Genomic DNA, 15,135 nt, shown 5'->3' with positions numbered 1-15,135 from the left:
AAAATTCGCGGAACTGGAGAAATTGGCAGTAGCATGCTATATAACAGAGAAACTATTGCAAAATAATATCAGTGATCACTACATTTACAAGGGTCTCATGTCCGGCATATACTTCGTGTGCCACAGTGAATGTTGCATTTTTGGACAACTTCTTTTGCAGCAAATCCAGTGCGTCTTTTTCCTTCTTCGGAGAGGAAAGTAAAATGAACTGGGAGACACTTTACTTACTGTTCCATCTTTTCCCCAAGGGGCTCAGCTCATCGTATAGCTGATTTCATCGCCAGAATCGCGCAGAACTTGGACGGTTGAATTTATAGACTGTTATGCGTAACTGTCCCAATGATTGAGTGAAATAAGATTATTGATACCCGAGTCCTCCACTCCCGAAAGTAACACTTGAACTTCCAGTTCTGATTTAGATAGTAGCTGGTTAAGTTTTCAGATCGTTCTTGGTTTTATGAAGAACGCGCCATTTGTAATAATTTTAATGCACTTGTTTTACCGAAACTTTTGTGCTGTTTGCTTAATACGCACCTCTTTTCATTCCTTTATAGTGATACAGTGATGGAACTCGTGCTTGAGTCGCAGTGAAATGACACTGCACAGGACAGCGCTCTCCTGTCGTACCGGCTTGTGCATTCCGAATGTCGAGTGACAAGTTTTCTTGACATGGTTTCGGCTTTCTATCTTCTAGCATTATTGGAACTGAACAGTTGCCCACTGACCTCGCCTTCAACGACATTCATGACGGGTAACAAGATAAAATTAACAATTTTCAGGACGCTACAACGACTCCCAGTGCCATACATTTGTATTCGCAGCTTATGTAGTAGTGCAGCAAACTTTCCATGTCACTGAATATATTACGTCAGATTAAAGATGTAGATACCGGTGGAGGATGCGTAGCGTACAACTTGCTGCAGAGGCTAAAGTGTTGTCGGAGAAATATTCAGCTATTTCATAGCAGTTTGCGTTGCCAGGTACAATTTCACGGCCGGATAAGAAGCAGGCGCGCGACTTGCCGCAATATGTGGAGCGCCGTACATAACTTGAAACGGTTGCCGCTAGTCGCACTTATGAATCATGAGTCTGCAGAGCCAGAGCCAGTGCTAGGAGCACCTCCGCTCTCTCTCTCTCTCTCTCTCTCTCTCGTTAGTGCGCGCGCCAACACACACACACACACACACACACACACACACACACACACACACACACACACACAGAGCCCCTCCACCCGGTGCCCATGGCCATTATTTATACGTGTGCCTCCTCGCTATCGATCTCAGCCCGTCCCAGTGGCGCTTGGAACGCCTGCGCTATCGATAGTCCTGCAGGTTTAGAATTCGCCATGCTCGCCGCCGAAGCCACACTGTAAGTACTCCGCCCCTCCGATAATGACTTCTTGTTGTTAACTGCTGCTGTTGCTGCTGGAGAGTGCCAACCGATAGTTCGTGCTCGCCTTTCACTACCACGTCGCATTCTTCTCCATAATCCATGTGGCCTCGTCCACACGATAATGATACACCTGTGTTCTCGCAGATGACGATCATTCTGAAGTTTGTCTGGTCGTCTGAGGTGCGCCTCTAGTAACTATGATGAAGCTTAGCCCTATTCCGTTCCATTGTTTCGCTGATCGACCACATAGTTGACAGGATGAGTGGACCTTTAGGGGCTTCATAATTTGCTGTTTTGAGTTAGAATTCAGGCTTTGCGACGACGTACTTAATGTGTGTGTGAAATCTTATGGGACTTAAGTGCTAAGGTCATCAGTCCCTAACCTTACACACTACTTAACCTAAATTATCCTAAGGACAAACACACACATCCATGCCCGAGGGAGGACTCGAACCTCCGCCGAGACCAGCCGCACAATCCACGACTGCAGCGCCCTAGACCGCTCAGGTAATCCCGCGCGGCTGTAGTTAATTATTTATTGTGCAGTAACTACGAGGACATGTCACGCATGTAAAAAGACGATGTAGTTAACGATTTATTGTGCAATAACTATGAGGGCATGCCACGCAACTAAGAAGATGTAGCATAAACTATCAGTCGACAAGCAATCTGTGTAAGTTACATTTGTATTACTTGCCAAAAGCACCTTTACCGTTTGCCAGAAGATAGCGCAGTCACGTTTTTTGACCGACAATGAGGGAGGGAGATAGCAACAGCGTACGTGTCGATATTCTCCGACACGCGCTGCTGTCAGAGAAGTATCACTGCTAAACTTTGAAATCCAGTCGAAAAACAGACATGAATTTGTTCGCAGAGTTAATTCATTTTTAATGTTCACGCTTAACATAATGCCTAATAGTAGTTTTTCTATGTCGTCAGTTCATTGTTTATTCGAGGCCAATCATTTCCACTTTAGCGGCGATGGCTGAATCTCGGATATTTCGAGATTGTATCGTTCCTTCCCTGTTTTGCAAACCACAGACCTTACAAAATTTTGGAATGTTGCATGCATATTCCACTGCCTTCTCCCTCGACACTGTCACTCGTATTTTACTTCCAACATCAGAAAATTTCACGGCGTTTATAACAAATCATCAGGCCTGTTGCGCGAAGATGTCCGCGAGGTACCAGAGTGCAGCATCCATTACGTGAGAGTGCAACGTCGCTACACGAATGCGTACTCCTGTGAGTAACGTACTTCTCGCTACCGCTGATGAAATAATTTATTGTGGCGAGTTATACGTCCAGGTGATCAATCCATCTGCGTCTGATCAAATGGAGAACATCTTGCCATTGTTACAGTTCTTTCCATTTCCATTCCCGTCTATTAGGCCAATATCAGTAGTATCACGCGTGATATTATGTCGTATTTGGTATATTTATGTGGGGAAGTGGAAAGAAACGAAGTATGATGCAGCCCAGAAGAAAATAATGTCTCAGAGTAATGCTACTGGTCGGTGAAGTCGCCGAAGAGCAGTTAACCCCTTTTATGTGGCAAAACAAGGCAAGAGTGGTTTGTAGCAGTAGTCTCGTTGTTTATATTTGTGCATGTTCCATCAATATTTTGCGTAATGTTTTACTATTACGCATAACAAGCGTCATAGCAGTGGACCTTTCCTTTCAGTGTCTCCGGAATGCACAGCATCACTTACTGCCCTATGTGTACAACGTACACTACAATGTCTTTGCAAGAGGAGCCCACCAGTGCCTTGAATAGCACAACAGTTATACTTTGACCAGTACTTTCAATTCACAATACTCCTCTAACACTATCACTGTGACAACATTCATTCGCACTGTAATGTGTCTTTATAAACCACTGATGGCTATAATTCTGATGCTTCATTTTTTCTTAAAATTCTAATGGATTATGACTGCCCAGAAAAATGTTGTCAGTTTCGTACATGTTAAAACAAATTCCATAGTCAGGACAATTTTTCTCAGAATGAAACAGAGGCTAGAAGTTTTCCCAAAGTTGGTGTTTCTTTCTGTTTGTGATCTTCAGTCATAAAAAAATTAGAGAAAAAACGGTAGAATCGTAACCAAACATGCTACCCAGGGCTAAAGGATGATTTTAAATTTGAGAAATTATATCACAGTTACTAACTTGACATGAGGTAACCTTCCCATCAGTGACTCAGTTACAAGATTAACAGGATTAAATGAAACAGTGGAGACGTTATTTTATCAAGAACACTGAACATATTAATCATCTTTCTCGTTCTCATCAGTTGTTGGAGTTCCAGCGTAAATGAGTTGGTCGTCAGTTAATCTGCTTCTGTTGTGCAGTGAGCATCAGCTGTACTGATCTACTCACGTACGTCACTTATCTCAGCGTCCGCTTACGTGTTTCCGGTGTTTGTTTACCTACGCAGGTCGCTGTTACAGTCTGGATTGGAGCTGTCGATGATGATGGTGGTGATGTTTGGTTTATGGGGCGCTCAACTGCGCGGTCATCAGCGCCCGTACAAAGTCCCAATTTTTACACAGTCCATTTTCTTTTCACAATCCAATCTAGTCACTCTCACATATGATGATGATGAAATGATGAGGACAACACAAACACCCAGTCCCCTTGGAAGAGAAAATCCCCAACCCGTCCGGGACTCGAATCCGGGAACGCGTGATCCAGAGGCAGCAGGAGCTGTCCATGGCTCATCGTCTGAGATGTGGATCAGTAGGCGGAAGACCGTTGCTAAGTGAGATAATTCTATCATTTTTTGTGTGAAATAAGTTGTTCTTAACTTGTTATTGTTCGCACATTTTTTTTTATAAATTAGTGACAGTGTTCATCTCCAGTAGTGCTGGTCCTGAAAGTTTCGCAGGAGAACTTCTGTGAAGTTTGGAAGGTAGGAGACGAGGTACTGGCGAAAGTAAAATTGTGAGGACGCGTCGTGAGGCGTGCTTGGGTAGCTCAGTTGGTAGAGCACTTGCCCGCGAAAGGCAAAGGTCCCGAATTCGAGTCTCGGTCCAGTACACAGTTTTAATCTGCCAGGTAGTTTCAGTGTTGGTCTTACATATTACAGTTTGTAAAACTAAATTCTGGCACCAAATAAACGTAAACAGGTGACGTTGTCTTTAAAGCGGACGTTGAGCTAAGTGACGTAAGTGAGTAGATCAGTACAGCTGATGCTCATTGCACAACAGAAGCACAATTAACTGACGACCAACTCATTTACGCTGTAACTCGAACAACTGATGAAAACGAGCAAGATGATGACGGCAACGAAGACAATGAATCTGCGGTTCGAGTATCACATGCAGATGCTAAAAATGCGTTTGACATACCCCTTCAGTACATCGAACAAAGCTCTAGGTCCACCCCAATAGTCTGGAAGTTAAGAAGTGGCGGAAAATAGCGGCAAAATCAATATTATCGTCTGCTAAACAAAAGAACATTACAGATTTTTTTGTCCTTCTTAATACCAGAACCTTTTTTTACCATGTGATTTCTCATCTTTTAAACAGTTGAGCGCAAATCATCTGCGTGTCAGTGAAGTGCTTTAATAACGTATGTACAGATGTTAATCTTTCACTCACAGTAACAACATATTTTGCCAGCGTCGTTGGCGCAGTGGTAACACCAGTTCCCGTCAGATCGCGGAAATTACGAGCTGTCGGGCTTGGCTAGTACTAGGAAGGGTGACAGTCCGACTGTCGAACGCTGTTGCCAAGTGGGGTGCACTCAGTCCTTGTGACGCCAATTGGGGAGTTGCTTGACTGGTGACGCCAATTGGGGAGCTGCTTGACTGAGAAGTAGCGGCTACGGTCACGAAAACTGCCAACGGCCGGGAGAGCGGTGTGCTGACCAGATGCCCGTCTAATCAGCATTTAGTAACGCCTATCGTCTGAGGATGATACGGCGGTCGGTCGGTCGGTACCGTCGTGCGTTTCGAGGCCTGTTCGGACGGAGTTAAAAATGTTTTCTGTACGATACAGAGGTGTTTTAAAGTACGTGCGCTACTGTACGTTACACTTTCGTGTAAGATTACTTACTGTGTGCATGTGTTCGTTTTGTTACTATTTTAACATGGACCGTATTCCCAGGTGAAATTAAATTTGTACTGTACTGTATTGTGATGTTGTGGGTCAACGGAAGCGTTCCTCTGATAATCCGACCTTTTTGCGTTTCGACCATACTCGCAGTCCCGTAGAGGACGGATTAGAGAGGTCTCACTGTATTTTTCACCAGTTCTATTTGCAAGACATTTTATAGATAGTACCCACATGTACCTTCTTTCACTGCACCTGCAAAAGTATGTCATTTTACGACACACAGTTCAGGATATACGACGTAATAAACAGTGAGTCGCATGAGAAACTAGCTGTCCCTGAAAACGGAGCGCAGATTAACCACACTATACTAGTATCCAGTGTTTGATACTGAGAGCACTTTGCGATTTTCAAGAAACTTTAAACATGCACCTTTTCTAAACTTAATGTTTCTTCCATGCGTAACGTCAAATATGTAACGCATTAACTCATTCGTAAGATGATCAGACGTTTGAAGCCGTCTTGTACGTGAGAGTTTGATTAGTTAAAGAATATGGGTGTGTAGTGGCAACAACAGAACAGACGTCTGAGCAGGGACTCTGCTTGCGTTCCAGACGCGTCACCTCCGCGCGGCAGCGAGTCTGCGGGCGTGGCGAACGGCGCCGTGGCGTCGGCGGCGACGACGACGGCGCTGCCGCGGCCGCAGCAGCCGCCCCCGCCTCCGCCCCCGGCGCCGCAGCGGCTGAAGGAGTCGTCGCTGGCGTTCCACCTGCCGCCGCGCATTGCCGCCTCGTCGGCGCCGTCGCCGTCCCCCGCGTCGGCGGCGTCGCGGCAGCACAACGGGCGCGCCGCCTCCGGGTCGCCGCCCGCGCTGCAGCAGACGCCGGCCGCCGCCGCAGCCGCCTCCATCGCCTCCGGAGACTACGGCGACAGCCTCCGCCGCCGCAAGGTCCACCGCTGCGACGTCGCCGGCTGCGACAAAGTCTACACCAAGAGCTCCCACCTCAAGGCGCACAAGCGCACGCATACAGGTACCACACCACTCCTTCTCTCCCATTTTCAAGCGCTAATGCCGAGCGAGGTGGTGGGGCTATCATTCGGGAGGACAACGCTTTAAATCCCCTACCGACCAGTGAGATGTAGGTTTTTCGTGATTTCCTTACATCGCTTAAGGAAAATGCAGGGATAACTCCTTTCAAAGTGCACAATCGATTTCCTATCCCATCCTTCACTGGTCTGCTCAGTCTCCAATGACCTCTTGTAGACGAGACGTTAAACAATAATGTACCTTCATGTTTCATGCACCAATCGTTTGCTGACTTGAGTAGCGGTATCGATGGAAGTCGAATGGCCCTGTTCGCTACCGACCGCATCCTCAAACGTGTCAACTAGTAGATGACATTACGTTCAGTATGTCTGCGTTCCCATAAACGAAAGCAAGTGAAACACACGGAGTTATAAAGATCACTGAAATGTTATATGTAATTGAGTTTGAAATGGTTTAAATTTATTAGTATGTTTACTGATTCCATAACTTTAGATTTGCAGAAGGCTTTTTGACACCATTCTTCACAAGCGACTTCTAACCAAATTGCGTGCCTGCGGAGTATCGCCTCAGTTGTGCGAATGGATTCGTGATTTCCTAATCATCGACTGATGCAGAAGTGATATCCGACGTTCCCCAACAAAGTGTCACAAACCCTCTGCTGTTCCTGATCTACATAAACGATTTAGGAGACTATCTGAGGAGCCCTCTTCGATTGTTTGCAGATGATGCTGTCGTTTAGTAGCATAAATGTGTCTCGAACCAGGGTCGCCTGGGCGGAGGTCTCGCTCGCTTGCCACTAGGCTACTCGCTCACTTGACACAATAGTGAAACTTTTCTGTATATAAAGAGCTGCCGAAACTTTAACAGGCAATATTTCAAAACGAAATCGCATTGGTACCTACAATTTTAGGGTGTGATAGGTGCCTACCCACACTATAAGCAGACAAAGTGGGAGCTCATAACTCGATGCACCTCCCAAAAGGTCCCCTCGTGAGAGGAATGCGCTAAATTTCGGTTACGGGACAAACACACAAATCTGAAGGCTGTAAATTCAACTAAATACTTATGGATTACAGTTTGTAGATAATATTACGGGCAAAGAAAATCAAGGCCCGTGATTTATTGGCAGAACACATAGAAAATGCAACAGGTCTACTAAACAGACTGCTAGACTACGCCTGTCCGTCCTCTTCTGGAATATTCCTGTGCGGTGTGGGATCCGCATCAGGTAAGGATTGACGGACGACATCGAAAAAGTTGAAGTAAGGGCAGCTAGTTTTGTACTATCACAAAGCAGGGGCGAAAACGCCACGGGTATGATAGGCGATTTGGAGTACCAGTCTTTAAAACAAAGGTGTTTTTCGTTGCAGTAGCATCTTCTCATGAAATTTCAGTCACCAACTTTCTCCTCAGAGTGTGAAAATATGTTGTTCCCTCCCGCCTACACAGAGAGAAATGATCATTATAATAAAATGAGAGAAAGATTTACATTTTTTTGTTTGCATCCAGTAATATTTTTCTCTTATGCTTTTGACGGATAATGATTGCAGTGTAAGTTATAATGACAACAATGGTATTTTTATATGATATAATTACAGTTTAACAGTTTTCGAATTTTTTTCCTTTACTTGTGCTGTGAAACCTTGCTTCTTTTCGAATTTCGTGATTTTAGGTCAACGTTAAGAACCCTATAGGTTTTGATGAGTAAGATTGCGGGTATCAAAACTATGTGTCGTAAATGGACATGTCTTTTAATTGCAGTGACTTACAAGCCTAAATTTTTATATAACTAGTGGACCTTAGTATGTGACATTGATTTTAACTTGATACATCCACCCGCTCCTGAGAAAAAGGCTTCCTTACAGTTGGACAGACGGTCGGTCGGACAGACGCTCGGACGGGCGGAGGGACAACAAAGCGATCGTATAAGTCTGACAGTACTCTGATACGTGGTTCTGAGTAGGCAAGACAGGTTGCTGACGCAACTGCTTGCATCTGAAGATGCTCCAGAGTAATCGAAACATGTAATATAATTAAAAATGTTCATGTCAGACAGAACAATAAATGAGAATTATCTCGATCATTCAAGTGTTATGGTTTTACCAATTGAGTTAAGGAACCCTAAAATTTTAAAGCTTTCATCAGTCCGAAAATCGGTTTGAATGCGCCAACACTGTACTTGGCGTAGTCCTGTGGCTGTATGCTGATGCCTTCCTGTGTTTTTTGAACTAGCTTACCCAGCAAGGCACAGTGGGATCTGCAGTTTTAGGTGAATTCCGAACCACGATGCAGCTAGTAGTTTTCACGTCAAAAGATATTACCCGAGGTGAAAAAGTGAAAACTGACACATAAAAATCCTAGAAATGACTGAGTATCGAACCCGAGACGTTTAGACCGTGAGACGTTTCTGGACTCTTTATTGTGTAGCATAGCAGTTAATCCTCTTGCAGCTATCGAGCCGTGGGTTAACCTTGGTGCCCTGCATTACTTCATGCTTGTCTCTCACAGTTTCTTCGGTAAGCCGCGTGGTTTTGGGCGCCATGTCACGGATTGCGCGGCCCCTCCCGCCGGAGGTCCAAGTGCTCCCTCGGGCGTGGGTGTGTGTCTTGTTCTTAGCATAAGTTAGTTTCAGTAGGGTGTAAGTCTAGGGACCGATGATCGCAGCAGTTTGCTCCCTTAGGAACTCACACACGTGTATTTCCTTCGGTAAGCTGCGCCTTTGGGCCCATCGTTTCCCAGGCGCGTTTGGTCCGCCGTAAGTATCTGACTCTACCTGTATGTCGACGCGACACTCAATGTTATGCATGTACCACCTTTCTCCTCGAGCGTCTCTTCACGGCATTTCATGTGGGAACGGGCATATTTTACGGAGGACTGTACTGAAGGAATCTGTCGTGTCAGGCTGAGCTATATTTTCAGTGATTCAGAAGTAACACTTGAAACACTCAGGAATGGAAACTTCCTATGCTATAGTATTTTAATAGAGCGTACCCGCTGTATTTTATTACTTTTACTTTATTACTCTACTACTTTATTACTCTACTACTTTATTACAACTTGTTCAAAAATGCTATCGCCATGTCGATGTAGGAGGACAATATGTTACTAATAAAAATGGTGTCTACATTCAACTTTAATAGAAGCTCGAGCATTTAAAACGCGTACTAGTAATTCCTAACTAGTTTATACTTCGGTGTATAGTCAACAAAGTGTACGATAATCTGTGGAAGAAGGTCTTGTAACTCCGGTGATTGTGCAACAGCGCTTCACGATCTATCCAGTGCCGAGTATTAATTTCACGAGGCACTGCATCACTCTCCGTAAGGAGTGTGCAAGGACTCTGTCGTGTTACTCGTACACTTGCACTATTCTGAAAATACTTCGCACAGTAGCGCTGCGCGCACCTTCTCAACTGATGTGCGCTATCGAGCTGCCGACATGCTACGCGCAGCTATTTCAGAAATCTACACCTCTTGGACCTTAGCGAATACTACTCGTAGTAAAACGTGTTAGTGATTTCCGGTCGTTTGCCAGGTTTTCTCAAAATAGAGCGCATCGTAAAAATATTTCACGAAGAGACTTGAAGAGACCTAATTGTGGCACAATTTCAGGAGAAACTATTTTACGAAGTTTCCTGTCAGTTCCAGTCATGTTAACAGGAATTTTATTTTGGAGTGAACGCATTTTGGTGTTGTCTGGACTCATTTTATTCACATAATGTACGGTTCAGAGGCGCATTTTCAGTTAAATTGTCAGAGCAGTCACTAGAATCAACTAGGAGAAAGTCTCTCTTCGCATGTGGCATTAATAATAAGCATCGCCGTTGCGCATAAGCCCATTTCCGTGGCTGATAGTGGTTAACGTGGTTGACTGTCTTGCGAAGGGCCCAACTTATACTTTCGGTACTGCCAGGGATTCTTCCATCGTGTGAGGACTGGAACGAGGTGCACATATTCTCGTGATGCCAGCTGAGGAGCTGTCTGGCCGAGCGTTAACGGCTCCGTGTCACGAAGACTGGCAACGGCCGTGAGAGCGGTGTGCTGACCACAGGGGCCTACAGGGTCTGTGGACAGAGTTCAAAACGTGAAATGTAAATATGTTCCTCCCGGAGCTATGTTCAGTTACGGGAAACTGAATCACTCTCACTACGAAAGAAGGGATGCACTCCTCGTGGAAATGAGAAAAAAAATATAAAGCATGTCGCGACTGTTCGTTAAAAGTTTTAAGATAATTTTTTGTTGCGAGCTTATCAGGGCGGAAACTGTTACTTCTTCTAAGTGCGTCGCTGGCTCACAAGTGGACCGTAGGAACTTCCCCTCACCGGTTTGATTCATACTGTCAGGGCCTGTAGGGCACGAATATGACTTCAGCATAAGTAAACAGAAAGATACAACTTGCAACAGTTATCGAGAAAATGGAGTTTGAAAATTTTAGTCGTATTTGTATGCTTTGTATGGCTGCCTAGAACGTATTCAAGGAGTCCGCAGGTGAGCGAGTAACAGCTCAGTTTCAAAAGTGTGAAGTCTTTGTATCGAATCTACCTGCAGGCACGTCCTTTTTTTATTCCAAAGTGCTTCTAACAACAGATTTATTACGACTCTGCAGATTATCAGTATTTAATGATTCTTTTATTATTATCGTAAACTTTGGCCTGGGATAAGGAGAAAAAAAGTTTCGTCGGGAGGTTGGAAGTAAAAAAGGACACACAAGAACTTTCAAGTTAATCTCTGTAGTTACTTTATTTATATTAGTATATCAACATTTATGCCACGCGTAGCCTACGAAGCACTGCACGAATCAGGATGATGCTGATCATAGAAACATGGGAAACAAAAGGTATTATAACATACAGCGTTTATAACGAACACCGCATTTTTGCATATGCCTCGTTTTTTCAGTGCGTCTGTTGGAAAAAAACCCTGCTGTGTCTTTACGTCCATAAACGGTTCTCGATCATCCTTGAATTTCGTAGCTTGTAGCTTACGTCGCAAACTGGCAGCGAGATTTAATCAGCTGACCTCGCATTATAAAAGTAAAAGCTTAATCGCTACGCTGCGGAACCCCCGATTATTAGAAACCATACAAATTATATGAGAACGCCTAAAATTTCCAAACACAATTTTCTCGAAAACGGCTGACAGTTGGGGCATCCTGAACAGGGTGACATTTATTGAACTATACGAAATGTAATCGTCATAACTTCTGAACGGTTCATGTTACGATGTGCAAATTGCACGGTTGGCCACGGGGCGTGATGGGAATTAATATACGCTGTATGGTTTGTTTAAGCAACGAAGCCAACTTTCAAAATAGAAATGTGTGTGAAATCTTGTGGGACTTAACTGCTAAGGTCATCAGTCCCTAAGCGTACACACTACTTAACCTAAATTATCCTAAGGACAAACACACACACCCATGCCCGAGGGAGGACTCGAACCTCCGCCGGGACCAGCCGCACAGTCCATGACTGCAGCGCCTTAGACCGCTCGGCTAATCACGCGCGGCAAGCCCATTTTCATTTGGACGGGTTTGTCAATAAGCAAATTGGCGTTTTTGGAGACTGAGAATCCGGATTTCGCGATCGAGAAGTCTTTTCGCTCCCAACTAGTTTGCTGTGTGTTGTGCATGTCACGGAATAATCGGTGCGATATACCTTCATGACACGGTGACCACCGAACGGTACGTGTAGGTACTGGAAGATGATTTCGTCCCCATTACCCAAAGTTACCCCGATTTCGACAAGATGTGATTCATGCAAGACTGAGGTCGACCTCCAGGTCGATGTCCTGGAGGAGCACTTTGGGGACCGCATTCTGGCTCTGGGGTACCCAGAAACTACTGGTATGAGCCTCGATTGGCCACTATATTCTCCGGATCTGAACACATGCGACTCGCTTTTGTGGAGCTGTATTAAAGACATGTTGTGCAGAACCCCAAAACCATTGCTGAGCTGGGAACACCCATTCAGGAGGTCATCAACAGCATCGATGTTCCGACACTTTAGCGGGTAAAGCAGAATTTCGCTATCCGCCTGAGCCGTATCATCATCAGTGATGGCAGGCATATCGAACATGTCATAACCTAAATCCGAATATCTGCAATGACGTTTACATGTTGAATAAAGCGTGTGCATGTCGTAGTTTGTAACTAATTTACTTTTTTTTCATGTACTTCAATAATTGTCACCCTCTATGTTGAAAGTCCTAGTCGTGTAGTACACGCCCTGTCGGTATAAATCAAATCGGTGAGGGAAGTTCGTACTGTCCCATTGTCCGTAGACATCAGCCTCGGCGCTCTTTGAGACATCCTGGACTGTGTAGCACCACGTCACGTAGACGAAAAAAAGGGACCAGTTGGTGTAAGAATCTTAAAACCTAGTGAGAGAGTGAGTTTCTGCGTAGTCAGCAGCAAAATCTTGCAACAAAGTTGCAAAAAAATCTTATGTATTTAAAGACTGCTGGGGACAAACGTGACAGACCGAAACTCCCTTCAACTGCTTGGCGCTTTTGTTCAGAATTTGGATGGAACCAGAGTGACATGCACAGGCTCTGTTCATCTGCGGGGTTGATAAACATATAAGGCTTTCGTTATGTCTTATTGTCGAACCGTAAGTAGTCGCCTGCAAGAGTCTGCATAGTTTTGCTTTACTGGACCACTGCATTCCGAGAGGTCGTTGCTTTGCCAGAGGTTTCTTCGAGTGCGCCGGTAGTCTTTAAACTGTTGGCAAGCAATTGGATGAGAGAAACGTTTGAAAGCAAGCTGCTTCAGGTCGTGAGGCCTTTTATGTTCCGCCTGTCCGAGATAAAGACGCACGTGCGCCTCTTCCGAAGCGACTTACGACCGAGGCAGCAGGTGTCCGAGACGAGCGCAAGAGCGCGGCCTTGCGGCTGCCTGGTCATCTCCGACGAGGCGAGCGATTGTTTGGTAACGCGAATGCCAGAGCTTCCGATGCCCCGCCGCTCTCCGTAAAGAGGAAATACTGAGCTGATGTTAATCGCCGGAATTCCTGCTGTGTGTCGTCGCCAGGGTCCGCCATGACGAACGAGCGGGCTCTCCCTGTTTAATGTCCCGCGCTGCCTCCTACGGGCCCAATTAATCGCCAGCCCTCGCGCCGTTCATTTCCCCGAGGTTTCTTCCTGATATTACCTATCTCCATCTCGGCTGTGTCTAATTCTCTTGATGAAGATTTGTGTCTCGGCATTACACCGTTCCTGGAGCAACTGCTAGGTATGCGCCAGTACCAAGAACTTCTTGAAACCGTCCAGTTAGATGGTGACTCGTTGGATGCTCACCGTAAAAAGATCACACGAGCGTAGACAACAGATTCACGGCTTATAAAGAGGCGTTATCTCTGTTACTAACAGAAGAGTTACTCGAAGTTGGTAACGACCAAGTTTTGGAAATAAATGACCGACATGTCGTGCTAGCTGTCAATGGACTCCTTTTGAGCCAGGCAGCAACCTACATTTCAGTTTACTGCTGAAGTATGAGGATCTTTTCGTTGTACAGTGTGCTTTATTGACAATTGGGAAACTGTGGGAGGAGATTTCCCATTCCAGAATTCGTTGATAATAATCAAAGGAAACCTCCAAAAAACCCTGCTCGGAACTGGGGATTGGAACTAGTTGTAATACACCTCTGAGACTGTGATGTCCTTTGTCCCAGACACACACACACACACACACACACACACACACACACACACACACACACACATATATATATATATATATATATATATATATATATATATATATATATATATATATATGGGGAGGAAAGGTCAATATTTTAAACAGTGAGAGTATAAGTAATTCTGACCAAAAAATTAGGGAAGTGTGGGTATTGAAATGAACCTTAATTCTGCAAAATAGATATACACAACGTGAACGTATACGCAATACAACTGGACCGTAACGTAATTTTCTTACAAACAATGCACGGGTACATGCCATGCTTACGCTGTGCAGCCTACCACGTATTGTGGTCATGCGACGTACGTAATACAATCACCCGTAGTTTGCCCAGTTTTGCCGTGTAAGCCGCATTATTTAGTGTACCAGCGACGGATCGGTTAGCTGTGTAGTGTATGGTGTTAACTGTATTCGTACAAGCGCTGCTAACAATGCCACACGTCTACAGTAATTAGGAATACGCAGATATGGTGTATGTTTATGGCTTCTGCGACGGTAGTGCTATCGCTGCAAGGGAAGAATACCACAGGCGCTTTCCGACTCGACGAATTCCTGATCGCAGAGTGTTTACCAAAGCGTTTATCACTTACGCGTGCAACAGGCTCTCTTCCAAGTAGATATTTTTCGCCCGAGCGTACACGTCAACAAACTTTGCAAGAACAGGGAGAAATTATCGTAAGTGTGAAGCGAAGTCCCAGTACGAGCATACGAAGAATGTCCCTGCGTATGAATGTTCCACAGACACGTGTATGGGAAACATTACATGCGGAAAACCTGTATCCATTTCACATACAGCGTGTCTAAAATCTCCACGTTGGGGCAATGCCCAACGACTTCAATTCTGTCACTGGGTAATTGAGAATAGTCATTTGTTTCCATACGTACCATTCTCTGACGAAGCACAGTTTTCACGACATAGAATAAACAACACACCCATTAATCATC

At 44.9% G+C, this 15,135-nt stretch overlaps 1 protein-coding gene across 1 annotated transcript in view; it reads left to right on the top strand.

Annotated features, from left to right (window-relative positions):
- The window catches only part of LOC124545794 (Krueppel-like factor 3), a 97,082-nt gene that overhangs the window by 62,163 nt on the left and 19,784 nt on the right, over window positions 1–15,135 (top strand). The window contains exon 2 of the mRNA XM_047124740.1: window positions 6,356–6,479. Coding sequence (XP_046980696.1) covers window positions 6,356–6,479 — 124 coding nt within the window. The remainder of the gene's footprint in view (window positions 1–6,355; window positions 6,480–15,135) is intronic.

This window comes from Schistocerca americana, chromosome 8 (assembly GCF_021461395.2).
Source record: "Schistocerca americana isolate TAMUIC-IGC-003095 chromosome 8, iqSchAmer2.1, whole genome shotgun sequence".
Taxonomy (NCBI): Eukaryota; Metazoa; Arthropoda; class Insecta; order Orthoptera; family Acrididae; genus Schistocerca; species Schistocerca americana.
This window is presented reverse-complemented; position numbering and strand designations above follow the sequence as displayed.